Source organism: Pan paniscus, chromosome 21 (genome assembly GCF_029289425.2).
Source record: "Pan paniscus chromosome 21, NHGRI_mPanPan1-v2.0_pri, whole genome shotgun sequence".
NCBI classification, from domain to species: domain Eukaryota; kingdom Metazoa; phylum Chordata; class Mammalia; order Primates; family Hominidae; genus Pan; species Pan paniscus.
This window is the reverse complement of record NC_073270.2, coordinates 2,756,433-2,784,128: the sequence shown is the minus strand read 5'-3', so window position 1 is coordinate 2,784,128 and position 27,696 is coordinate 2,756,433. Positions and strand designations below refer to the sequence as shown.

The 27,696-nt window shown below is 44.5% G+C and overlaps 1 protein-coding gene across 18 annotated transcripts in view; it reads left to right on the top strand.

The window, feature by feature from the left end:
* The window catches only part of LOC100991082 (signal-regulatory protein gamma), a 218,638-nt gene that overhangs the window by 105,589 nt on the left and 85,353 nt on the right, over positions 1-27,696 (top strand). For 11 of the 18 annotated variants that reach the window (XM_055104664.2, XM_055104658.1, XM_055104659.1 and 8 more), the window contains one exon: positions 13,637-13,954. The exons of 2 other annotated variants lie outside the window; for them this stretch is intronic. In XM_055104664.2, the coding sequence (XP_054960639.1) occupies positions 13,637-13,954 (318 nt within the window). Of the gene's footprint in view, positions 1-12,500; positions 12,825-13,636; positions 13,955-22,494; positions 24,670-27,696 lie in introns of those variants that run through there. 5 more of the 18 variants (XM_055104669.2, XM_063600971.1, XM_063600968.1 and 2 more) reach the window with 4 other exon arrangements.

Here is a 27,696-nt window from a genome sequence, read left to right as displayed (position 1 = left end):
AGGAAGAGATTGGAGTGATTTGGCTACAAACCAAGGAATGCCAGCAGCTACTAGAAGCTGGGAGAGGCAAGGAAGGGATTCTCCCTTATAGAGCCTTAAGAGGGAGCACAGCCCCGCCGACACCTTGGTATCGGCCCAGTGATTCTAATTTTGGATTTCTGGCCTCCAGAACATTAACAGAATAAAATTCTGTTGTTTTTAGCCACCCAGCCTGTCCTAATTTGTTACAGCAGCCTTGGGGAACTAACACAGATTGAGTATGTCTTGCCTAAAATATTTAGGACCAGAAGTGTTCTAGATTTTATTTTTTTTTATTTGGGCATGTCTGCATATACATAATGACATATCTTGGAGGTGGGACCCAAGTCTAAACACAAAATTCATTTATGTTTCATACACACCTTACACACATAGCCTGAAGATAATTTTATACTATGTGATATGGTTTGGCTGTGTCCCACCCACACCCCAAATCTCATCTTGAATTCCCACGTGTTGTGGGAGGGACCTAGTAGGAGGTAACTGAATTATGGGGGCAGGTCTTTCCCATGCTGTTCTCGTGATAGTGAATAAATCTCATGAGATCCGATGGTTTTAACAAGGGGAGTTTCCCTGTGCAAGCTCTCTCTGCCTGCTGCCATCCATGTAAGACATGACTTGCTTCTCCTTGCCTTCCACCATGATTGTGAGGCTTCCCCAGCCACGTGGAACTGTAAGTCCAATTAAACTTCTTTCTTTTGTAAATTGCCCAGTCGTGGGTATATCTTTATCAGCAGCATGAAAATGGACTAATGCTATGTACTATGCATATAAAATTATAGTGTATAATTTTATACTATGTGTATAAAATACACACATATACTCTGTGTGTGTGTGTGTGTGTGTGTGTGGTGTGTGTGTGTATAAAATATATATAGAGATGGACTGTTGTTATGTTGCCCAGGCTGGCCTTGAACTGCTGGGATCAAGCAATCCTCCTGCCCCAGCCTCCTAAGTAGCTGGGACTACAGGTGCATGCCAATGCAACCAGCTATACAGTATTTTAAAAATTTTGTGCGTGAAACAAAGTTTTGACTGTGTTTTGCCTGCAGACCATCCCATGAGATCAGGTGTAGAATTTTCCACTTGTGTTTTCATGTTGGCCCTCAAAAACTTTCAGATTTTGGAGCATTTCAAATTTCAGATTTTCAGATTAGGGATGCTCAGCCTCTACAGCTTGCTTTGTAAATTTTTGCTGAAAGCTGGACATGTTGAATAAGAAAATAAACACTGAGGTAAATAGACCTTTAGTGTGAGGACTGATGTTAATCTAGCTAGGAGTTGGGCAGCATTTAATGCTTGTTGTAGATATAGGCACCAGGGACTTCCAATTCATTTAATGTCCTTATTTTCTCCTCTCTTGGCTCTGGAGCTTTCCTTTATACAGCTCCTCAGAGAGTCTGTGTCTTGCAGCTGTAAGTCACTGTACTCTACTGGAGCCTTATTGGTATGTGCTAGAATGTGGGGGACAGAGGGCATTCCCTAATCCTCTAATTAAGTCTCAATCTGGGGCCTCTTGCTTCACGAGTGTGGACTTCAGAAGTGTTTTTCTTCTTCCTGCAGGGGTAGAGCTCCCTCCCCTGCCACCACTTTTTTCCTCCCTAGATGGGACAGGAAGTCTGGAGAGGCCTGGAGTGATGCAGAGCTCCTTTAGCCTAGCTCAGATAGAGTTTCAGAAGTGCCCTCTGCCAAAGTCCTTCCCTCTGGCGATGAGGGAAGAGATCCTGGGAGGGTTTCACCATAGCTTTCATTGCATCTCCCTGCTCGGGCCACGTGGGGACCTTTCTCATTGGAACTTGGTGAGCTTTCTGGAGTAAAAACCTGCAAGAGTGTGAGGTCTTCCCTCTCATGCTTCTCCCTCCCATGCTAGTCTGCACGTAGCCTTGGCAATTCATCAGAATTACTGTGTAAGCATTCCCACTGACTGACTTAGGCCTTGCTGCAGGGAAGCAGAACTTTGGGGTCACATCTATCTAGACTCATCTGATTCTCCAGATTTTTAGGTGGTAGTTTGCTCTGCAACCTCAGTTTTCTAATGGGCTCAAGGAAAGTCATTGATTTTCAGCATATCCAGCATTTTCTTGTTGTAAGGTCAGGAGTAACGACTTCCAAGTTCTTTGCATGTCAGAGTTGAAACCAAAAGTCCCCACTGTGGGGACTTTTAATATCAATCTACTACAGCAAGTAAGAAATATTAAGAGTCACAAAATCATAGGACTATAATCTTGGAATCATAAAGACTTTGGCACGTAGAGTCATAGAGTTTTACAACTGGAGAATCGTAAATTCTAAGAAGAAAAATCCCCCAGATTGAAAATCTCCGTGGACTCACCACTATTTATAGGACGACATGACATAAAACGATTTTTATGATCTGACCCGTTCCATCTCTCCAGCCTCATTTCTCACCACTTATCTCACCTCCTGCCCAAATCCTATTCTCCCTCCCACTCCCCAGCAAACAAATTCCACCCAGGGCTCCAGCCTTGTCCTAACCTACTTCGTATTCTCTGCTGCACCTTGAATATTGCCTGGAACCTAGCAAACCCTCAATGATCATTTGTTAACCTAATGAATAAATAAAATGGTAAAACTCTCTGCATGGTGTGTAGCACACAGAAGTATTAACAGTGACCTACCTCTATCATCCACCTGATTTTTGCCTCATACTCTTCTAAGCATGTCACGTGTATTCATTTTATTTTCATAACCTTATGTGATAGGTGCTATTATGATTCCCATTTTAAAGATGAGGGAAGTGAGGCACAGAGAGGTTAGCAATTTGCTCAAGGTTCCTCAGCTGGTAGGCAGCAAACTGTCATAAATAGGTTGTAATTAGCATGAGGCTTCTATTATTTTCCAGGCACTGTGCTAATGCTAGATGCATTGGGTGCGTAATCTCTCATTTCATAATAACTCCCATGTAATGCATGAAGAAATGGAGGTTTAGAGGGGTTAGGTGACGTATCCAGGGTCACACAGGTAGTAAAAGCTGGAACTAAAATTCGCACCAGGTCTGCCTGCTGTACATCCCACAATTTTTACTATTCTTCGAGCGGCTTCTGCTGGCTGTATGGAAGGTGACACCTTTGCCCCCTTGTCAAGCCATCCAACTCCTCTTCCTTCAAGACATAGCTGAATGATCCCTTGTCTGTGAAGCCTTCCCTGGCCTCTTCCCCACCCCACCCCCAGCTGCTGCAGTCAGCCTTCCTTCTCTGAGCCTCCATATCCCACCCACCTGCCCTTCACACCCCAGTGGAGCCCAACGGTTAGAAATTCAGGCTCTCCTGGTGGTCTTAGGTTCAAATTCTGGTTCTGCTGGGTGGACCTTGATTCACCCTTTGTGTGACCATTTGAGCTTTGATTTTTTTTCCATCTGTAAAATGGAGATAAGAAAATCAGTTTGCACAGGGGGCTGGGTGAAAGGTGCATAAATCTTAGCCAAATGCTTACTGAAGCATATACTACACTGTATTATAATGATCTGCATAAATGTTCATCTCCATCTCTTGAGGGCAGGAACTGATTCTGATGTATCTCTTTGCCCCTAGCACCCAGTATGGCTTAAAATAGGTATTAAATAAATGTGGAGTAAGTGAATAAAAAATGAAATAAATGGATCTTAGAATCCTATTCTCATAATTTGATACATAAAACCTAAGGACCTAATGTCACATAACTGCAAAGTTTGAAGGATCTTAGAGATCAACTTCCTGAGGTGTTCAATCTTTTTTACTATCACCCACACTTAGTAATATACTTTATATTGCCACCTAGTGTGTGCACACACGCGCGCACACACACAAACACGGACGCACACACACACACACTGAAAGTTTCAGTGAACAGTTCTTGCCTTTCCTATGTGGGATAAACTCACATAATTCCTCTCCTTTTCTTTCCTCGCCTCACCTCCCCTTCTATCTTCTAACTTTTCCCTTCTCCTCCTTTCCTTCTTTTCTTTCCTCTCTCTTCTATCTTTTCCATTAAAAAAAAATTGCTGGTTTAGGTCCACTAAATCGATTTCATGCCCCATGAAGGCGTTGTGAGCTATGGTTTGAAAATCACTTATCTAGTCTAATTGGACTCCTTGTCCAGCATCTCTAACTGGAGTTCTATACTTATACTTCCCTGATGAAAGGAAGTTCCCAAAAGATAAACAGTTTTGTTACTGGACAGCATTTATTGTTAGAAAGTTCTTCCTTCTCTTAAGCAGAAATGAGCCTCTTATAACTTCCTTATTGGTCTTAGTTGTTCCTATCTAGCTTGCTGGTCTCTCTGTAAGTTATCAAGCAAATCACCTCATCTCATTGAGTTTCCTTTCTTCTCCTCTTCCTACAGATGTGCCCCACCTAAGTGCTGACAGCCTAAAAGTCCACCATTAAAGCCATTCTTCAGGGTTAAGGCATTGATCTTCACCCATCATCTCCCATTATTATATCTGCTTGCTCTCATGGAGACAGGGGTCACTGGGGTCAGTCCACCTGTAGTGGCTGAAGTCTTCATCTCCTGCAGCAGAGAAGTTTGTTGGGACTATGTGAAATATCAAAAGAGGGTTTCTTTAACCCTTAAATCTCTTTTGCTTGTTTTCTTTCCTCAATGGCTTGGATCTTCCCAGTGAGATGCTCAGCGGGGTTAGCAAATAGCATTTTGGAAATCACAACCAATATTGAAGGGTGAAATGGTATGTTAGCCTTTAACACCTTAGTCTACATTTTCCCCTGCCAGTCTCTTTTCCATCACTCTAAGATCAGCCAGGGGAGGGGAATTCTAATGCTAGCCCTCTATAGGGTCTCCTCAGGCAAGAGGCAGTAACCAGCCTTCACTCCAAGGTAAGTGTCAGATTCCTAGGACTGAAAGATTCCCTTGGCCCTATACATCCAAACTCTCTCTTCATTCATTCATCGAACAAGTATTTGTTGAGCATCTTCTGTGTGCTACACCTTGTGCTAGGTGTTGCAGATACCATGGAGACCAAGAGAGTCCCCATTCCTGGCCTCCATGGTGCATGCAGTCTAGCAGTAGTGACAATCACCAATGATAGGAAGGTGCTCTGCTAAGGTCAGGAGTTGAGGGAGCTTGGAGCAGGGTCTCAGCTCACTGTGTGCTGGAGTCAAGGGAAGGCTTCCTGGGGGCGGACATTTGAGCTGAGACCTGAAGGACAAGGAGCATATGGCTGAGTAGTTAATCTCTCCCTGGCTTCCCTCCTTCTCCCCACCCCCCAATCCAGGCAGCATCAATGTCCCCATCAAGTCATCTTCCTGAACTCATCTGGGTCACTAGCTTAAATCAGCAGTTCTCAAGTTTTAACTCAGTCAGAATGCTGTTTTGTTTAGTTTGTTTAACTGCAGACTTTAGGACCTCTGTAGGATTCTACATCTGGGGTAGGACTGTGATCTGCATGTCAGTCCATGGCTCATATCTTCGGAAATCCTGGTCTATATCAGAATTCCATGGTTTTGGTATTTACCCTTGACTATTTGTTCAGCTTCTGAAGGAAAGAGGAAAAGGAAGTTCAGGAATGCCAAGGTTGTCTTTCTGGGATTGCGGAGTCTGGGGAGGCATTGGGAGGGTGGCGTTGGTGACAGCAGGGACTGGGGAGTCCTCAGAGGGGTCCAGCAAGGGCCCTCAGTCCTGGCACCCAACAACCTGAGGGACCTCCCAACAGCCAAATCGTGCTCCTGCCTCACCTCACGGCAGTAGACCAACGGCACATGGTAGCACTGGCCGCATAATTAGCAGAGCATGTCCCAGAATAATTAAACATTTCAAAACAGTAACAGCAGAGCAGTAAATCAAGTGTGGGTTCCTCTGAGAGTGGGGCCCTGTGCAATGCAGGGATCAGATAGCCAGCCGGCTCAGCAGTGGGGTGAGTGGAGCCCCGGCCCAGACTAAAACTCCTGGGTACAGGAAATGAAACCAAGCCTGTGAATATTCAAAGAAGAAGGATCCTTAGAGATCACCTGGCTCAGTTCCCTTCATGCCCAGTTGTAGAATCCAAAGCCCACAGAGATGGCCCAAGCTCACCCTGCAAATTGGTGGCAGAGCCAGATCAGAATCCCAGCCCTGGGACTCTCCTTCCCCCTCTCCCTCTCCCCCAATCTCTTCTTTCCTGAGGTGGTCTCATCCTATGCAATGTCCATGTGGAAACCATCCACATGTTGACAGCTTGCAAATATCTATCCCCCATCTCCATCACCTATCTCTCCCCCAGCTCCAGAGTCCTGTGTCCAGCCATCCCTAACTGCAGTGGCCTCTTGCTTCCTCTTCTCCCCTGCTTCCTTCCTTACCCCCCTCCAGCCTGTCCCTCCTCCAACACACACATACACACAGCCACCAGAGTGTGAGTTTCCAATCTGTGACCTGGATCCTGCTCCGGTACTGCTCTCTGCCCAAGGCATTGCACACAGATTACACTCTAACCTCATCAGCACAGCCTCCAAGATCAAGTCCTGCAGTTTCTCCCATGACCATCTGTTCCTTCACTCTGCTCCCACCACAGTGACCTTGCTGTGGCTCACATATGCCCAGCTCATGCCTGCCCTGCAAGTGCATTCCTCTCTCTGGAACATTCTTCTCCTAGAACTCCCTATGACTTCCACTTCCTTCATTCAGGTCTCAGCTCACAGGCACCTCCCCAGAGAAGGCTTCCTGTGCACATGGTCCAAAATATACGCAGCTACTGTCTATCCCCTGACTTCTTTTTCTTCATACCAGTTAACCTCCCTGGAATTATACTGCCTAGGTATTCCTTTATTTTTACTATCTTGCTCACTGCTCACTTGCTCAGTGCCCCAAATGATGCCTGCCACATAATTGACACTCTATAAAGAATTGCAGGAATAAGTAAATCAATAACGAAACACATTTATTTAACACATGCATGTTCAGGGGCTATTCAGTGTCAGGGGCTGTGTGAGGCACTGAGGTCTCAGACATGGAGCAAGTGGACAAGGAAGGGTTCCTGTCCTCAAGGAGGCTGATCATCGTCTTGGGGAGACACGGACTTGTGTTCGCAGGAGGCTCAGAGTGACATGTGCAGCTTGTCAAGGGTAAGTCTAAGAAGATGGGGTGAGGGTAAAAGATCCATGGGTCCTTGCAGCAAGGAGTTGGATTTTAGGGTCATTGATGTCCTTTTTTTTTTTTTTTTTTTTTTGAGACAGAGTCTCTCTCTGTCCCCAGGCTGGAGTGCACTGGCGCGATCTCAGCTCACTGCAACCTTTGCCTCCTGGGTTCAAGCGATTCTCTTGCCTCAGCCTCCTGAGACTAGGATTACAGGCGCATGCCTCCGCGCACAGCTAATTTTTGTATTTTTAGTAGAGACAGGGTTTCTCCATGTTGGTCAGGCTGGTCTCGAACTCCTGACCTCATGATCCGCCTTCCTTGGCCTCCCAAAGTGCTGGGATTACAGGCATGAGCCACTGCACCTGGCCCAGTGTCCCTTTTCTGAAGAGCTAGCAACTCTCTGTCCTCTCTGGGCCCTCAGCCTGTTAGGCCAGCACAGGGGCCCATATTCATGATGAGGGCTCTTGGGTCCCCAGCTCCTATAAAAGGTTGTGCTTATAGAGTACGTGACAGCCAGTTCTTGCTGGTGCTAGAATAAGGAAGGAGACTGACGTGACTCTACTCAGAGGAAGCCAAGCCTTACCCAGTGGATGCATGGCCCAGCCTGGGCGAGCCCTGTGGGTACTTTGGCATTCCTCAGGCCACTCCTTGGAAAACCCCATCTTCTCCACTTCCCCTTCAGCCGTCCAGCCCCACAAGGCAGGCTGCCCATGGCTGCCCACCCACTGCAGCTTAGCCCTAGTGTTGCCAGTCTTCTCCTTCTGTGTAGATGGTGTGATTAAGCTGGAGGGCTGAGACAGGAGCCCTGAAGGAAGCCCACTTCCTCCAGGAAGCCTTCTCTGCTTTCTCAGTGGGATTGCTTCCTTCTGTCCCTTACCCTGTAGCACATACCTTCCTCTTAGTCTGTTTATCCATGGATCCACCCATCCATCCACCCATCCATCCACCCACCCATCCATCCATCCAACAAACATTCATCCGGCACTTATTTACACTAGTGACCAAGGACATGGTCCCTGTCCTCCAGAGCCTACAGTCTAATAAGGGAAAGAGTTATTATGCAACTAGTTTCAAGTTAACAGTTTAATTATAACTGTGATAAATGCTCTGCAAGAGAAGTACTTGAACCCACAGGGAGACATTAGGGTAGAAAAGACTTCCCTGATGAAGAATGTTTCACCCAAGACCTCACTGTCGACTATGGTAGCCAGTAGCCACATGTGACTATTGAGCGCCTGAAATGTGGCTAGTGTCACCAAGGAACTGAGGGTAGATGAATAATTTTACCAAACTTTATAAAGTAACTATTCTGTGTCAGGCCCTGCCCAGTCCAAACTAGTCTGGTTGAAAATGCCAACATTACATCTAGTTCAGCATCCGCTTCCTTCTCTCACCCCAGCCCAATGCTGCCCCCAAGTCCCTGCTGAGGGATCTGGAAGGGATGGAGGTGAAGCATTCTTTTGTTCCTCCTCCTTTCCCTGAATTGGGTCTGTCTATCATCTGGTGTGTTAGGGCCTGGGAAGGGAGATGGAAAAAGAGGGACTTCTTTTACCCAGCAATGCTCTGTTCACTATGGCTGGACTCTGGAAGCCAGCTGCCTCCTAGGGCAAGGTGTGGATTCCTAGGAGGATCCTGAATGTGTGCATGTGTGCATGCATGTGCACATGTGTGTGCCCATGTGTGTATGTTGTGGGGGTACACAGTCTGCTGCACAGTCTCTCTTATGCATGATCTGATCCAGGTTCACAGCTCCCCGCTGGAGTCCATGCTGCAGTCTCTTACTCCTAGGCCCTCTTGCCAGTGGTCATCTCTCTTGAGTGGGATGCTCTAAGGTCGGCTCCCCCCTTTCAATGAGGGTCTCTCCATGGACCTCACCCCCTTGCCACTCTGCATGGAGGAAGCTTGAGCTGCTGCCCTGCCACCCCGTCACTCTACCCTGCTGTCTCTTTTCAGTTCCTTTTTCTCCTGCTCAGGGCAACATCAAGGTGGATCAGCAAATCCACTGTTGCTTCAGGAGACACCTGGAAAAAAGAAAAGCCAGCCTCCTCCTCCCGCAGGCACGTAATATCTAGGAGTCATTTTGGGGTGCCTTGCTTGGCTGAGTAGTGGTGGGGGGTTGTGAGGTCAGGGGAGTTTCCATAACAGCCTCGCCCAGGCTAGAAAACTCCTCTCTAGCCTCTCCCTCCACTTTAGCTGAGTGTACAGACCCCAAAGAGATGGGATGGCTGGGGAGCAGGCTGGGCTTGGCTGCTTTGTAATCAGTCTTGAGAACATACCTGGCCCCAAAGGTTCATTTGTTATTAGCGAGTATCTATTCTGTGCCCAGCACTGTGTGGCTGCTGGTTACAGCCATGAACAAAAAGCAGTAGTCTTCAGGGCAAATCATTTGTTTTTCATGAGGGAAATGGATAAAAACGAGTAATATACATCAGGGCTAACCATTGGAAAGCCCAGTAACGTAGGGTAAGGGAATGGAGAGAGACCAAAGGGAGAGGTTGTTTTCATAGGGAGGTCAGGGAAACTGGTGGCTGTGTTTCAAACTCATGTTTCCCCAACGTGGAGCCTAGTAGACAATTCTGGGCCATGGGAAATCCGTGCCACCATTGTCCAAGCCTAGTTAAGCCGTGAGGCAAGGGTTGGGTTTCAAAGTCTAGGGTCTTTCTTGGTTGCACGTGGTTGTGTATGTCAAGGCTCACTTCTCAACCCTCTGGGCCCATATCTGATCCATTCTGCATTCCCAGAAGCCATGTCTGGGTCTGGGACAGGGCAGGCTCTTGATGCTGCTTGTTCAGCATGGAGGAGCCTCCAGGAGAAGGGACATCAAGGCTCAGCCTATCAGAGGCCAGCTCTGTGGCTTGAAGCTTGAGGCAGAGCTCAGCCACTTTCTGGTTTTGCTCATGGGGAATCAGGGACAGTCGGAACCCATTAAAAGGCTCCAGATGCCTCCCTGGCTAGACACCTCAGGCCTGAAGGTTTGCAGCTTGGAAGGAGGCCTTGGCTACAGTGACCACTTCTCTCACTGTGGCTCAAGCCTCTGTTCCAGGCATGGCAGAGAATGGGGTGGGGTAAGCAGCTGGGAAGTATAAGGCCTGCTCCAGGCTGTCAGAGGCTGGTCAGTGGCTCCTGGGCTCTTTCAGGGCCTTATCCAGTGGTTGCCACCAGGAACAGACCAGGAGCACTGTGAGTCTCTCACCATGGCTACCACACCTGGGCGGGCCCTGGGCTCCCTCCTGCCCACCCTTCTGCTGGGGCTCACAGGTGAGTTCTGATTCCTGCCCAGAGAGACCCTCAGGGCAGGCAAGGAGACCCCCAGGAATGACCAAATCCAGCCACTGTGTCTTTCTGAAGGAAGACTGAGGCTCAGAGGAGGTGACCGAGCTGTTTTCCTGCCAGACAGGTGCTGTTTTTCATCTTCTCTTCAATGTAGACCTTGCGGACAAAGGGAGCTGGTGGGAGCTTGGGGGTCAGAAGAGGAAGTGACCTAAGGGTGAGGGGCTCGGGGGAGGTCAGGGCGTAAAAGAGGAGCCCACCTCCCAGTTTTCCCGATGTCAGCTCTAGTCTGGGTGGCTACCTGTTCTGGGTCAGAGAGGGTGTAAGGGTGGAAAAGACAGAGAGAGAGAAAGAGAGAGAGAGAAAAAAAAGAGAGAGAGAGAAGTCGCCAGAGTGATGGAGCCTCCGGCATTGGAGGCATGGAAGAGTCCTGGACCCAAAGTCAGACAGGCCTTCTTACCCTCCCTCCTTAGCCACTGATAGGCTGTGTGACCTTGAGCAAGTCACGAGACCTTTCTGAATCTCTGTTTCCTTTTCTGGAAAGTGGGGACAATAATACCAGCCTCCCACAGCTGAGATGTGGAAGAAAAGAAGCACACATGGCTGAAAATGTTTTCTGAACCACACGGTGCTGTGTGCAGGGTGGGTGATGAGGGCAGAGCACAGTCCAGAAGGTACCAGAGCTGTGTACTAAGAGGACAAGTTCCTGTGGCCTCCTGCGCTGCCCTCTGCCTGTCATCCTGCTTGTCATTGGTTGTTTATTTGCCTTTCACCCCCATCTGACCAGATGCTTCTCAAGGGTGGGGGTCCTGTCTGACTCATCTCTGTGGTCTCAGCACCCAACTCTTGACCTGGTGCAGAGCAGGGGCTTAGGGAATGCTGTGAAGACTTGGGGAGTTTCTTGCTCCAGAGCTCTGCAAGGCTGTCCTTAGGAGGAGGGGTGAGTCTCATCCTGCAGTTTTCCTGGGAAAATTCTGGGAGACAGATCCCAGGTTATATCCCAGAAGCAGGAAATATTTTGTCATAGTCCTAGCTGGGTGTGAGGGTGAATGGAGCTGCTTCTCATGGAGACAGCTCCCTGTCACTGCAGGTAAGCAAGCAGACAACGGGGGTCTAGTGAAGTGTTGATGGGAGGCACCCGAGTAGGGGGGCCAACCATCCCTGTTGGGGTGATTCTTGACTTCACACTCAAGTCCTTATAAACTTACATCCACAATGGAAATCCTGATTCATCACCATTCCCTTCCTATCCCAACTTGGTCCTTCTCCAGATCTTCCCAGCTCAAAAAGTAGAGCTACCACCCACACAGCTGCTCTAGAGAAAACCTGGGAATTGTTGATCCAGAATTCATTCTGTCCCTCACCCCCCATCCCGCCCATCACTGAGTCCTGTGGGCTGTAGCTTCCAAATGTGTCTTGAGTCTCCTTTTCTCACCACCCTAGTCCAGGCTACCATCACCTTGGCCTGGAGGCCTGTACCAGCTTCCCCACTGGTCTCCCTGCTTCCATTCCTGCCACGCTCCTTCCCATTCTCCACACAACAACCCCAGTTATCCTCTAAAAAATGTGCATCAGACCACTTTGCCCCTCTGTTAAAGTCTCTGCTGGTTTCCCATCACTCTCAGAATAGAATCAAGATCATCACCATGGTCCCCAGGGTCTTCTCACTCTGGACCTCTTTGCCGTGACACTAGGGTCCCCTGCAGACTTCTCAGTTTCTCAAGCCCACCGAGCCCTTCCCGCCTGAGGTCCTTCTCTCCTGCTGTCCCCGCTGTCTGGAATGTCCTTCCTCTGTCCCTTCCCATGGCTGGCTCCTATTCATTCCTGAGTTTCAGCTCAATGATGTCACCTCCTCAAGTAATTCTTCCCCAGCTGCCCTTCTAGAATAAGTCCTCCCCGTATTCTCCATCTATGCACTCTTTGGGTTTCCTTGATGGCACTGGGCTCAGTCATAATCACATTTGCATTTACTTGTTTTCTTATGATCAAATGCCGATATGCTGCCTGAAGACAGAATCAGACACAGCATGTAGTAGGTCCCCAGGGCCTGACACAGCTCTGGTGCCACTGGTGCCTGTGGGGTGTGTCCCACTCTCAGTGTACAATCACAGTTGCTCTTTCCTTAGCTGGACAGCCCTTCATCTCTCTGACTGGTCCATCTCAGAGGACAAGCCCTGGAGACTCAGTGCCTTTCAACTGTACTGCTGTCCCCTTCAACTCCCAGGACTTCTCCCGGGACTTCAATGTTACGTGGTTGAAGGACAGTGATGAACATCCAGCCTCAGCTCAGCGCCTGGTGCCTGACAATGGAGGCAATGACTTCATCACCAGCAAGGCATGGGTGACACTGACCCGACAGGATGTCTCATCTGAGATCACCCGTGAAGTCACCCACAGGGCCCTGGCAGAGCCCCTGAAAACAACCATGAATCTCTCCCAAGTGCTCTGAGGTGAATGGGCAGTCAGGTGGGGTGGACATTAACCCTGGAAGCATCCAGCTTTCAGGGTTTTTGCCCAAAGCCTCATTTCATAAATGGGGAAATGAGATTCCTCATGGATTTCTGATCATGTGTATTGTGGTTATAAGCGCAGGTTCCAGGGGCTCACTGTCTGGGTTTTAATCCTAGCTGTGCCACTTTACAACTTGTGGGATCTTGCGAGTTACTTGACTATTTAATGCCAGTTTCTTTATATAACAGGAAAAAAATGAGGACCTACTTCATAGCTGTCCTGTGAAGATTAAATGAATTATTCCTTATAAAACACACATAACAGTGCCTGGCATGCAGTGACTTACTTACGAATGTTTGATCTTGTTATTATCTGGTCCCAGACTCCCTTTCTAAACATCTTTGTTCTATTAATGTCATTGTTACAGTTTTTTTTTAAATGTTTATTATTCATTTAATAATAATGAATATCCACTGTATGCCAGACCCTGTGCTCAGTGCTGGGGATGCAGCAACGAGCAAAATAAAGTCCCTGTCGTCATGGGCATCACCTTTTACTAATTCTTAAAATTATATTTTCTGATATGAAATATTTCAAAAATACAGAATATAGCAGACACCCAGGTACCCTTACCCATATTTAATGAATATTAACATTTAGCCCTATTTGCTTTACATTACACATACAAGAAAAAAATATTTCTTTAAAAAAAGGCGAGAGACCTTGAGGCTGTTCCCTGGGAGACGGAAGCATGGGTGGCCACAGGCAGGGGCTGATTTCACCAGATCTTACTTCCTATTCCTCTGTCTAGTTGTCCCCACCCTGAAGATCACCACTGAAACCTCTGGGACCCATGTACGTGTGCAAGACAGAGTGAATGTCACCTGCCACGTCCTCCACTTCTATCCCGCCCACCTGCAACTCACCTGGATGGAGAACAGGCGCATGATCCAGACCCTGGTGTCCCCTCAGGCCACCAGAAATCCAGATGGGACATACTCTCTGGAGCACACGTGGCAGGCAGAGGCCACGCTGGAGGAGCGTGAGTTTGCTTGCTGGGTTCACGATGAGCAGCCCCCACTCAAGGCCAACGTCACCCTGCAAGCCCAGGTGCGCAGGCAGGGGAAAGGTGGGTACAGCCTCTGGCCCAGCCCCTCTGGACATCCCCTGTGGGCAGCACGGCTGGGGAGGGTCAGAGACTCAGGGGGGCATTGGATGATGGTGAAGGAAGGAAGGATACCCGCAGCTGGTGATACAACTCTCACATATTCGCCCCCAGACTCCACTTCTCACGCCTTCCTCCACACCCTCCCCAAGAAGAAAGGGTGGGACTCCCCTTCCCTAATTCCATGCATTCTTGATGTTGAAAGTTCTCCACCTTAACACTTGACTGCAAGAAATGGCAGAGGTTAAGGAGTGCTGAGCACCAAAGTGCCTTCTAGAAAGGCTATTAATCAAGACTGGCACAGTTGAAAGTTTCTGGATGGCAACTTTAAACAGAGGCCAGAATTCTGAATTCAGCTGGAAAAGAGGGTCCATGCATGGCCTTACATAGGGTCAGGGCAGGCCCTTACACGGGGTCAGGACAGACCCTTACATGGGGTCAGGACAGGCCCTTACACGGGGTCAGACAGGCCCTTACACAGGGTCAGGACAGGCACTTACATGGAGTCAGGACAGGCCCTTTGAGTCAGTGCAGGCCCTTACACGGGGTCAAACAGATCCTCCTCCTCCTTTCCCCTTCCTTTTCCCCCTCACTTTCCTTCTCCTTCCATCCTTCTCTTTTTCCTTGTCCTCTTCACTTTCTTTTTTGAGTATTTTTATATTATCTTATTATTATTTTTTTAACTTTGGTTTTAGGTCTGGGCCCATGTGCAGATTTTTACATAGGTAAATTGTGTTGGGGGGAGTTTGGTGTACAGCCTCTGTTATTTTTTGACTTTTGAATAATAGCCATTCTGGCTGGTGTGGGATGGTATCTCATTGTGGTTTTTATTTGCATTTCTTTAATGATTAGCGATGAACATTCTTTCACATGCTTGTTTACCGCGGGTGTGTCTTCTTTTGAAAAGTAGCCGTTCACATCCTTCGCCCACTTTTTAATGGTGTTATTTTTTTACTTGTTAGTTTATTTAAGTTCCTTATAGACTGTGGATCTTAGACCTTTGTCGGATGCACACTTTGCGAATATTTTCTCCCATTTCGTGGGTTGTCTGTTGGCTCTGCTGATAGTTTCTCTGGCCGGCCTCGCCTTCTGGAATCTTCTCTACCTCCGTCTCTCACTCTTTGCGGCCTCGAACCGTTTTCTCCACAAGAGGGAGCTGTCTGCTGGCAGTTCAGACCCAGAGCGCGCGGGCTGCTTTCCTTCCGTCCAGCTTGGATGAGCTTGAGAGAATGAATTACTGGCCCAGAGGGGGCCGGCTGGGGGGTGGGGGCGGACAGTGTCCCAGAGGGTGGGTGGAGGTTATTAGGATTGGCCGGGCCTTGTGAGCTAGGGGGAAGCCAGCATATGGACTCACAGCCCTCCAGAACCACGTGAAGTCAAAAAGGACAGTCCCTTGGGGGCAGGGAGGGTGTATGCCTCGGTGTATTACAGCGCAGGCCACTGCCAGGGCAAGGGTGCCGGCCCGGCAACAACAGCCCATCTTCCCACCAGGGCCCTCGCATCCTCTCTCTCCCTGACGGAATTGGCCTCTTCTCTGGCTGCTGTAAGAATTCTTAAGAGGAATGATCCCACTCAGCTTTCAATCTCCCCGTGCCTTTTTGTCTGTTGTCCAGCAGAAATAAGAAAAACACTCACCCAGCAGGATATACAGGTCTGGCTGAAAAACTCAAAACTGGTCCTTTCTGATCAGAAGCAAGTTACGATAGTTCTTTATTGACTCATGCTGGTTTTTTCTTCTTTTATTTTTCTCTTTTGCCTGCATACAGTATATCTGGCCCACTGCTGCAACATTAACCCCCTGGGAGCATCCTTCTGATTATATGGCTCCGCTATGCAGCTTTGTGGGGCCCCGTGGTCTGCAGGGGGAAGGGCAGCCCCTTCCTTTTCTGGCATTTAGGCCCCTTTCTATTTGGTGTTAACAAAGCATTGCAGCTGTCCTTCCCCAACCTGGCCCATAAATGCCTTCATCAGCACCCTCACCTGTTATGAACTCCCCACTCTGTGTCTCTGTTCCTACTGGGTGACACCCGTAGAGCATTTACTGCACACTAGGCATCCTCAAATACATTATCTGATCCTACAGCAGAGCCCAGAGCTAGCACAGAGGTCTCAGAGGTTCCAAACAGCATAGCTGGGGTTAGAATGCAGGCGTGTCTGTTCAAAAATTCAATGTGTTTTTCTGCATTTTTCTTTCCTATCCTGCCCGAGAATACAAAGCTTAGTGTTATCTCAAGTCTCTTCTCAAATCTCAATTTTAAATGCTCTATTTCTGATATTTATTTCTTCCTGAATTGTGTGGTCTTATCGGTCCATACCAGTTAGTTCTCACAATTAGTACTTAAACTACAAGGGCGTTCCCAAAGTCCCCCGACCTGGGGTTTTATTCCATTTACACCCATCTTCCATGATTAGACTCTCACATCCTTGAAGCAGGGACTGGCTGTTATGTTTTGAGGTGGCCAAACGTTGGAGTCAAACAGATCAGTGTCCCCAGCCACTTCGATGAGCTCTTTGTTCCACTGATCTACTTGTCTAGCTCTCTGTCAATACAGGCAAATTAAATTGTGCTTCACTTTATTGCACTTCACAGACACTGCGTTTTTCACAAATTGACGGTTTGTGGCAACCCTGCATTGAGCAAGTCTATTGGTGCCATGTTTCCAACAGCATGTGCCCACTCCGTGTCTCTGTCACATTTTGGTAATTCTTGCAATATTTCAAATTTTAATAATTATTATATCTGATCTGATGATCTGTGATTAGTGATCTTTGATGTTATTATTGTGATGGTTTTGTGGCTCCGCGAACCATGTCCTTATGAAACAGCACACTTGATGAAAAAATGTCTTGTGTGTTCTGACTGCTCCACCTACTGGCCGTTCCCCCATCTTGCTCCCTCTCCTCAGGCCTCCCTACTTACCCTGAGGCACAGGGAGACGCATTGGCCTGAAATTAGGCCAATTAATAACCCTGCAACGGCCTCTAAGTGCTCAAGTGAAAGCGAGAGTTGCAAATCGCTCACTTTAAATCAAATCTAGAAATGATGAAGCTTAGTAAAAAAAGGCTTGCCCAAAGCTGAGACAGGCTGAAAGCTAGGCTTCTTGCACCAAACACTCAGCCAGCTGTGAATGCAAAGGAAAAGTTTTTGAAGGAAATTAAAAATACTACTCCAGTGAGCACGTGAATGATAAGAAAGCAACACAGTCTTATTGCTGATAAGGAGAAAATTTTAGTGGTCTCAAGAGATGATCAAACTAGCCACAACATTCCCCTGCAATATCTCCGAGGTATGCTTGTGCCTGGCCTAGCAGAGCTCCACAGTAAGTTTTGATATATTTTGGGCAAGTCATCTCACCTTTTCTTATCCAAAATTGTTGTGACTATTCTTGGCTTAAATGCATTTTAGACTCACTTTATCAACTTTCATGAAAAATCCTTTTAGATTTATTAATTGATTCCATGGAATTCATATATTATTTTGGAGACATTTACATTTTTCCAGTATTGAGACTTCCCATTTATGGGCATGGTATACCTCTATTTATTTAGGTTTTCTTTTATGAAGTTCAGTTTACAATTTTACAGTTTTTTTCTCTATAATGGTCTTTTGCATCATTAGTTAGAGACGCCTTTAATATATTCTAGTTTATGGAATCTTTAAAATTTATTATTACTTTTTTCAGTGGTTGTTGACTACTGAATAGGATTGCAATTGAGTTTTGAACATCAATCTTAGAGCTGGAAAGCTTATGAAATTCTCTTACTAGTGCTAATAGTATGGATATTCTTTTTATATATAACTTCTTTTTTTTTTTTTTTTTTTTTAAGATGGAGTCTCACTTTGTTGCCCAGGCTGGAGTGCAGTGGTGTGATCTTGGCTCACTGCAACCTCTGCCTCCCAGGTTCAAGCGATTCTCCTGTCTCAGCCTCCCAAGTAGTTGGGATTACAGGCGCATGCCACCATGCCAGGAGACAGGGTTCCACTGTGTTGACCAGGCTGGTCTCAAACTCCTGACCTCTAGTGATCCGCCATCCTCACCTCCCAAAGTGCTGGGATTACAGGTGTAAGCCACCCCACCTGGCCTTTGTGTGTAACTCCTATAACATTCGTGTAATGATCTAAATTAGTGTTTATCTTTCTCAAAGTTACATGTACACACTAAGTGTCAAATAAATAGTTATATAAGTTTTACATATAAAAATTGGAGTCTCCCTAACATCCAACCATATTCTACCTCCCAGAAGCAACTATTCTCAATTTTTAATAGATTATCTTAGATTTTTACTGCCATATCTCATATAACATGTTCATATCGCCACTTCTTCATTTTTCAGTATTAGGCGTTACTTTTGACTTCCCACAATTGCAGATGGTAATATAATGCTCCACCATTGCTGACTTAATGCCACAGGTGAACACTTTCTATTCCCCATCAACTGAATATGATTATATCATAATTTGGGATAATTTAAGAGTCAATGTCTATATTGTAATAAGTGTTTGAATATTCTTACTTTCTTTTTTTTTTTTTTTTTTGAGATGGGGTCTCACTCTGTCGCCCAGGCTAGCGTGCAATGGTGCAATCTTGGCTCACTGCAATCTTTGCCCCCTGGGTTCAAGCAATTCTCCTGCCTCAGCCTCCCGAGTAGCTGGAATTACAGGTGTGCACCACCACGGCTGGCTAATTTTTGTATTTTTAGTAGAGACAGAGTTTCACCATGTTGGCCAGGCTGGTCTCGAACTCCTGACCTCAATTGATCCACCCACCTCAGCCTCCCAAAGTGCTGGGATTACAGACATGAACCTCCCCGCCCGGCTGAACATTATTTCCAGCTGGGTCTGGTAATATTCCTAGCTTTTGCTTATGTTCAGTCTCTCCTGTGTATGTTTGTGTAATCACCACTATAGTCAAAATACAGACAATTCCATAACCATAAAGGTCTCCCTGGTGCTACCTCATTATAGTGACACCCACCCTCACCATACTAAGTCTCTGGCAAATGCTAACCTCTTCTATATCTCTGTAATTTTGACAGTGCTATATAAATGGGATCATACAGTATGTAACATTTTGAGTTTGATTTTTCACTCAACATAATGCCTTTGAGATCCTTACAAGTTGTTGCATATATAAATAATTAATTTTTTTATTGCTGAGTGTTATTTTATTGTATAGATGCATACTGTTTGTTTAGCCATTCACTTGTAAGACAAGTTTGTCTTACACTGGTTGTTTCCAGCGTTTTGCTGTTACAAATAAATCTACTACAAACATTTGTGCACGGTTTTTTGTGTGTACATAAGTTTTCATTTTTCTGGGACAAATGCATGGGAGGGCAATTGCTGGTTCATGTAGTATAGTGAGTGTATGCTTAGTTCTTTTTAAGAAGTTGACAACCAGTTTTATAGAGTGGGTGTATTATTTTACATTCCCATTTTCAATGTATTAGATATTCAGTTTCCCCGCATCCTAGCCAGCATTTGATATTGTCACTATGTTTTACTATAACTGTTCTATTAGGTTCATAGTAATAATATCTCACTATGATCTTAATTTGCATTTTCCTGATGGTTAGTGATGTAAGCATCTTTCATGTGTTTATTTTCTATCTATATATCCTTGTTGATAAAATGTCTCTTTATGTCTTTCACCCGTTGTGATATTGTGAAATATATATTTGGTCTTCAACCCTGTTTCCTGCCAAACAACCCCTAAAATCCTTAGACTCTCCAAAGAGATGTCTTTTTGTGTCTTAATGAATTGACTGATGGCTGGGAGCACCTACGTAGCTTCAGGATGGCGACTGGTCACCAGAAAGTCCAATTTTTAAAGACAGACAGGGGACCTGAAGAGTAAGTCGATTAAATGATTTAATCAATTATGCCTACATAATGAAGCTTCTGTAAAAACCCAAAAGGACTGGGTTCAGAGAGCTTCTGGACAGCTGAACACATACAAGTTCCTGAAAAGTGCTGCACCTGCGGACGTCATGGAAGCTCCGTGTCCCTTCCCCATTCCTCTCTTTATGCATCTCTTCATCTATATCCTTTATAATAAACTGGCAAACTTAGTGTTTCCCTGAGTTCTGTGGGCCGCTCTAGCAAATTAATTAAACACAAGGAAGAGGTCGTGAGATCTCTGATTCATAGCCAGTGAGTCAGAAGCACATTCCTTGCAATTGGCATTGGAAGTGGGGAGAAGTTCCATGGGACTGAGTGCTCATCCCCGTGGTATCTGACGTTACCTCCAGATAGATAGCATCAGATTAGAATTGGATTGAGGACACCTAGCTGGTGTCTGCTGCAGAATTGATTGCTTGCTTGTTGGTGGGGAAGAAATCTCCCACATTTGGTCACAGAAGTCTTCTGTGTTGATTGTTGCTATATGAGTGCAGAGGAAACACAGTTTGAGTTTTCCCACCTTTACCCACTTGTAATGGAAGTTTTTGTCTTGTTTTGTTGTTTTTAACTGTTGAGTTTTGAGAGAGATATCCTAGATTTGAACCCTTTGTCAGATGGGTGGTTTGCAAATATTTTCACCCGGTCAGTAGCTTTGTTTTTATCCTTAACATGGTATTTTGGAGAGCGAAAGTTTTAAATTTTGATGAAATCCAACTTATCAATTTTTAAAATTGATCATGCTTTTGATGTCAGGTCTAAGAATCTGTCATCAAGCCCTAGATCCTGAAGATTTTCTCCTAAACATTTTATAGTTTTATGTTTTATCTTTGAACCTATGATCTATTTTGAGATAATTTTTGTATAATGTATGGTATGAGGTTTCGGTTGAGGTTCATTTTTTGTTTATGGATATCCAGCACCTTTTGTTGAAAAGACTGTTTCACTTGTGGAATCAATCCTTCCTCCATTGAATTGCTTTTGCTACTTTGAAAAATCAACTGTCTGTACTTGTACGGGGCTGTTTCCAGGTTTTCTATTTTGTACCATCGATCTATGTGTCCGTTCCTCTGCCAATATCACAAAGTTTTGATTACTGCATCTTTATCATGTCTTAAAATCAGGTATATTGATTCCTTCCACTTTATTCTGTTTTGACTCTTTCAGTTCTCTTTTTTTCCCTTTGTTCATATAAATTTAAAAATAGTCTTATATATATTTACAAAAATATGTCTAGAATTCTGACAGAAATTGTGTTAAACCTATATATCAGTATATATCAGTGTGGATAGAATTGACATTTTTATTATGCTGAGGCTCTCAGTCCATGGATATAGCATGTCTCCCTGTGATGGTTAACTTTAGGTGTCAACTTGAGTGGGTTAAGGGATAGCCAGATAGCTGGCAAAACATTATTTCTGGGTGTGTCTCTGAGGGTATTTCTGGAAGAGATTAGTGTCTGAATCAGTGGACTGAGTAAGGAAGATCTGCCCTCATCTAATGAAGATGGGCACCATCCAATCAGTTAAGAGCCTGGATAGAACAAAAAGGCAGAGGAAAGGTGAATTCACTCTTTCTTCTGGAGCTGGGACACCAATCTTCTCCTGCCCTTGGATATCAGAACTCCAGGTTATCTGGCCACTGGACTCCAAGACTTATACCAGTGCTATGAGATTACCCAGTCCCAATCTCTACCTCTGTAGAGTCTGAGGCCTTCAGCCTCTGACTGACAGATACGCCAACATCTCCCCTGGTTCTCAGGCCTTCAAATGCAGAATGAGCCACTCCACCAGCTTCTCTGGTTCTCCAGCTTGCAGACAGCATATCGCGGGACTTCTCGGCCTCCATGATCACATGAGTCAATTCCCATAGTAAATCCCATCTCATCCATCTATTGATATATGTATTCTATTGGTTCTGTTTGTCTGGAGAATGCTGACTAATACATTCCTCTTTATTTGAATCTTCTTTGATTTCTTTCATCAGTGTTTGCAATTTTCAGCATACAAGTCTTATATATGTTTTGTTAAATTTATAGCTATTTCATTTTTGAGCAAATTAAATGGTATTATATTTTAAATTTTGGTTTTCATGGGTTTATTGCTAGTATATAGAATTAAAGGTAACTTGGCTGGGCATGGTGACTCACACCTGTAATCCAAGCATGTTGGGAGGCCGAGGCAGGTGGATCACCTGAGGTCAGGAGATTGAGACCAGCCTGGCCAACATGGTGAAACCCTGTCTCTGCTAAAAATACAAAAATTGGCTGGGCATGGTGGCGCGCACCTGTAGTCCCAGCTACTTGGGAGGCTGAGGCTGGAGAATCACTTGAACTCTGGAGTCGGAGGTTGTGGTGAGCCAAGATCATGCCACTGCACTCCAGTCTGGGCGACAGAGTGAAACTACGTCTAAAAAAAAAGAATTAAAGTTAACTTTTTGCATGTTGATCACGTAGTCTGTCACCATTCTGAACTCACTTATCAGTTCTAAGAGTCTCTTCTGTAGATTCTGTAGAATTTCCTACAAAGGCTATTATGCCATCTACAAATAGAGATAGTTTTATTTCTTTCTTTCTGATATGTATGCCTTTTATTTCCTTTTCTAGCCTTATTGCCCTGGCTATGACTTCCAGTACTATACTCAATAAAAGTGGTGAGAGAGGAAGAAACACTGTGACTGAGAAGTCACGGTGAGGCCAGGGCCTGTCACCACCACTGCTGCCACCGAACAACAGAGAAAGCTCCAGGAGTACCTAGAAGTCGAAAGGAACTTCAAGTGCCAAACACTGAGCTTTATCTAAAAGCCAAAAATAATTGCCCAAATCTATCCAAGAGAATGTTATCAATCATGCTGTTTTGCCTGTTAAGCATAAGGCCCATCAGCATTAAACTCCAGGCCAGACAAGCCAATATTACAAGGTCCCAGAAGCCAAAGTTGAAGCCACTAAAACTGGGCAAAAGGCTGAATATGTTCCTTCTAACCAAACTGTAAGCCTCCAGCAGTAGCTTACAGCAGCACAAAGCTGGATCATTCACCACGGAAAAGCTGTCAAGAAAACCCATGGGGTCACTTAATGCACAGGATTTGAAGACTACAAAGCAGCAGTTAACATATCAAGGAATGTTAAGTGTACAGACTCCATAGGAAATGCCCGCATTGAAAATTAATCTTTGGTTAGCTTTCTAAAAGAGATTAATGAAGAGAAGTTGCCTCAAACCTTGTCAGACCCTGAGAGGAAGCCAGATTCTCAGTTATGTACTATTAAGAAGTTAAAGAATAACTCTCATAATTGAACCAAGAGCAATTTGGTTCCTCAACAAGCCTTGGGCAGATATTCAGTGACTAGTGCTGCCCTGAAAGACAGAGTTCATAAACAATTTGTTGGAGAAACACAAGTCAAGCTTCTATCAGTACAGTCATAGCAACTCTCTCAAGAAGACCTTCCAAGACTGGGAGAAAAGCCCCCAAGACAGTTCCCTCTCTCTTTGTTCAGACCCTTAGTAGGACTCAAGCATTCAAAAAAAAAATTAATGGTGGAGGGTACAAAGGTTAATAGGGTTAATTATTAAAGAGCATGTATAAGTTAGTGAATAGGAAGTAAAACATACCAAAACCAGGACATACTCCAGTTTGTTTCAGGGAGGATATAGTAACAGACATGTAAACATTAAGCAAGATCAGCAGTCCATTCAACCTCGTTTTGGGCCTTGGTCGTGTGCACTGCAAAAAATCAAAAGCTATAAGCCAGAGGCCTAGTTTGACAGTTGGCAGCTTAAATTCAGTCATTCCCAGTGCCCACGGCGTAAGAGCAAATGGAACTAATGGGGACAAATGCCACAACAGCTTACAACACAAAGCACAGGCATTGGACTCCAAGTTGAAAAAGGCTCTTCTGTTTTCTAAACAAGAGAGCTCCCAAAACTCAAGCTGGTAACACAATCATGAAGGGAAAAGGAGTGTCAAAAGGGACCCAAATGAATCCAAATACCGAAAAGAAGACAATAGCAGAGGATCAAAGGAAACAACTGGAAGAATGACAGAAATCTAAGGGGAAAATCTATAAGAGGCCTCCTATGACACGTAAAACAGAAAGAAAAATAATAGAGAAAATAAATATTCTGGAAGACCGTTGAAAAAAAAGAGGAAGAAAAGAAAGCACAGCTTCAACTGCTCCATAAAACTAACAACACTCTGACAGAATGTCTGCAGCTCATTGAAAGGGGTGTGGTTTTTAAGGAAATATTTGCCATATTGTCTAGTATTCCTGAGGCTGAAGAACTGCTAAGTTCTGGTTCTACAAAGCAAAGTTGTTAGCCAATAAAGGCACCTATGATGCTACTGGGCTATATGAAAAGGCCATTAAAAATGAGGCAATACCAACACAAGTGTTACAGGAAGTTGTTCTTAACATTTTGCAAGACCCAAACAAAACCATGGAAGGAATTACCTCTGACTTTTTAGTTGCTAAAACTGACATGACATCAGCAGAAGAGCTGGCCAAGAAGATGGAATCTGGAAAGTCTTGTTCTTCCCCCCAAAAAAAACAAAAAAAGGAACAGGTGCAGCAACACCCCAAATAATGAAGGCATAACAGGATAATCATCCTGATATCAAATTGCAGATCGCTCCAGCCCTGGAATAAATGGAGTGGCAGAATTGCAAGACATGAAACTTATCACTCCTGTACGGGGTTCAGTGGAGATCAAACAAGCAGTATCCCACTACCTGGAAAGGCTGCAGGAATGCAATTTAGTAGTGACTTCTCCTGACAAGCTATTAGGTGTGAAAGAAACACAGCATTTTATATTTTATAAAAATGAGATTTTGCCTGTAACGTTAGGATTTCAAATCCTTGAATTGTAAGTTTTTTAAAAAAGGTGTTTTAGAGGGCTGGGCGTGGTGACTTACACCTGTAATCCCAGCACTTTGGGAGGCCGAGGCAGGCGGATCACGAGGTCAGGAGATCGATACCATCCTGGCTAACACAGTAAAACCCCATCTCTACCAAAAATACAAAAAAATTTAGCTGGGCATGGTGGCGGGCACCTGTAGTCCCAGCTACTCGGGAGGCTGAGGCAGGAGAATGGTGTGAACTTGGGAGGCGGAGCTTACAGTGAGCCGAGATGGTGCCACTGCACTCCAGCCTGGGCAACACAGTGAGACTCCGTCTCAAAAAAAAAAAAAGGTGTTTTAGACCCTCTGAGGTAAGAAATGCTCTTGTTCAAGTGACCTAGAAAAGAACGTATAATAGAGAGGCATAATGGATGCAGAAGATTATGTATGGCCTCTCAGGATTTCAGGTAATTTGCTTGGCTTACTCAGATTTTCTATACCCACAGGAAAGTCTTTGGTGTATGTAGGTTGACAGAGTTTTATGGTATACATATATTTCAAACTATTAAGAATTAATTTGTCCTGTAAGTATGGTAAAAATTTGTACTTTATTGATGTACTTTAACCCCAACATAGTTCTTTTTTATATTAGAAGGTTGGTGCCACAGTATGATGGTCTTTCCTTTCTGCGTCCACCTTAGCGGGGAGGGCAAGTCCTTTCACGGTGGAAGATCTGAGCTTTCACGCTGGCTTGCCAGGCTAGATGGGATATAACAGACCACCTGGTTCAAATCTCCTCACTTGCAGATGAATTTATACTAGGTTTGTCTTTGCTCAGAGCCTACAAATGATATTCATGTATGATCTTTGATTTCTGTTGCAGTAACCCTGTAGATGAAGGGGAATCCTTTCTGTGCCAGGTCTCCTGGAATGAAATGCAATCTTGAATTGGGGTGGTCATCTGGCTCTTTTGGTTTATATTCAACCCTAATTTTGCATTTATTATTCAGAAATACTCAAAGTAAAAACAAAAGGGGCAAGAGAGAGGGGCGAGGAGGAGAGAGAGGGGTGAGGACACTGCTTCTTCATTTCAGTGCTTTGATCTGCCAGGGGACAACAGGCCTGAGCAGGCAATGCAAGCCCCAGAGACTGTTATTAGTTCTTTTACTTTCTTTCTGAGAAACTGCTCCAGGAAAGGTAAAATCAGAGTCATCATGGTAATATAATACATAGAAAACCCTGGTCAAGATATTTTAAATTTTTACTTTGTAAATATTTAAGTGTTATTCTTTAAACAATCATTAATATTTTGTTTATTCCTGCTTTTAAAAAAAGAGTGATGAGAGAAAACATTCTTGTTTCTACCCCTATCTAGGGAGAAAGGCTTCAATCTTTCATCATTAAGCATGTTAGCTGTAGCATTTTGTTTTTGTAGATGTTCTTTTTAAAAAAAATTTTAGTTGACACATAATAATTATACGTATTGAAGGTGCACAGAGTGATATTTTGAAACAGGCATATGAAGTATAATGATCAAATCAGGGTAATTAGGATATCCAGCACTTCAAACATTATCATTTCTTTGTGTTGGGAACATTCAAAATTCTTTCTTCTCGCTTTTTGAAAAATGCAGTAACTTATAGTTTACCATATGCACCCTACAGTGCTGTGGAACATCAGAACTCATTTTTCATATCTAGCTGAAATTTGTAACCATTCACCAACTTCTCCGTATCCTCCCTCCCCTCCTACCCTTCCCAGCCTCTGATAACCGTAAGTCTCTACTTCTATGGGCTCCATTTTTTTTTTAGTTCCCACATGTAAGAACACGTGGTATTTCTCTTTCTGCGCCTGACTTATTTTACTTAACAATGTCCTCCAGGCTCATCCATGTTGCTGCAAATGACAGGATTTCATTTTTTTTTTAATGGCTGAGTAGTATTCTATTGTGCACATAATACCACATTTTTTTATTCATTCATCTGTTGATGGACATTTAGGCTGATTCCATACCTTTGCAATAGTGAATAGTGCTGCAATAAACATGAGCATCCCTTTGAGAAACTGATTTCCTTTCCTTTGGATAAATACCCAGTAGTAGGATTGCTGGATTGTAAGGTAGTTCTATTTTTAGTTTTCAGAGAAGTCTTTATACTACTTTCAATAATGGCTCTACTAATTTACATTCCCACCAACAGTGTATAAGAATTTCCCTTTCTTCACATCCTTGCCAGCATTTGTTATTTTTTGTCTCTTTGATAATAGCCAATCTTAACTGGGGTGAGATATCTCACTGTGGTTTTGATTTGCATTTCCTCATGGTTAGTGATGTTGAACGTCTTTTCATATATTTGTCGGCCATTTATTTGTATGCCTTCTTTTGAGAAATGTCTAATTAGATAATGTGCCCACTTTTAAATTGGGCTATTTGTTTTTGGTTGTTAAGTTGTGTGAGTTCCTTGTATATTCTGAATATCAGACCGTTGTTGGGTGAATAGTTTGCAAACTTTTCTCCCATTCTACAAGTTGTCTCCTCACTCTGCTGATTGTTTTATTTGCTGTGCAGTAGTTTTTTAGTTTGATATAGTCCTATTTGTCTGTTTTGTTGCCTTGTTGCCTGTGCTTTTGAAGTCTTATCCATAAAATCTATGGCTATAGCAATGCCCTGAAGCAGTTCCTCTGTATTTTCTTCCAGTAGTTTTATAGCTTCAGGTCTTACATTTAAGTCTTTAATCCATTTTCACGTGATTGTTGTGTACGGTGAGAGATAGAGGTCTAGTTTCATTCTTCTGCATATGGATATCCAATTATTCTGGCACCATTTATTGATAAGATATCCTTTCTCTGATGTATGTTTTAGGGGTCTTTATTGAATGTCAGGTGAATACACAGATTTATTTCTGGGTTTTCTACTCTGTTTCATTTTTTTATGTGTCTATATACCAATACCATGCTGTCTTGGTAACTGCAGCTT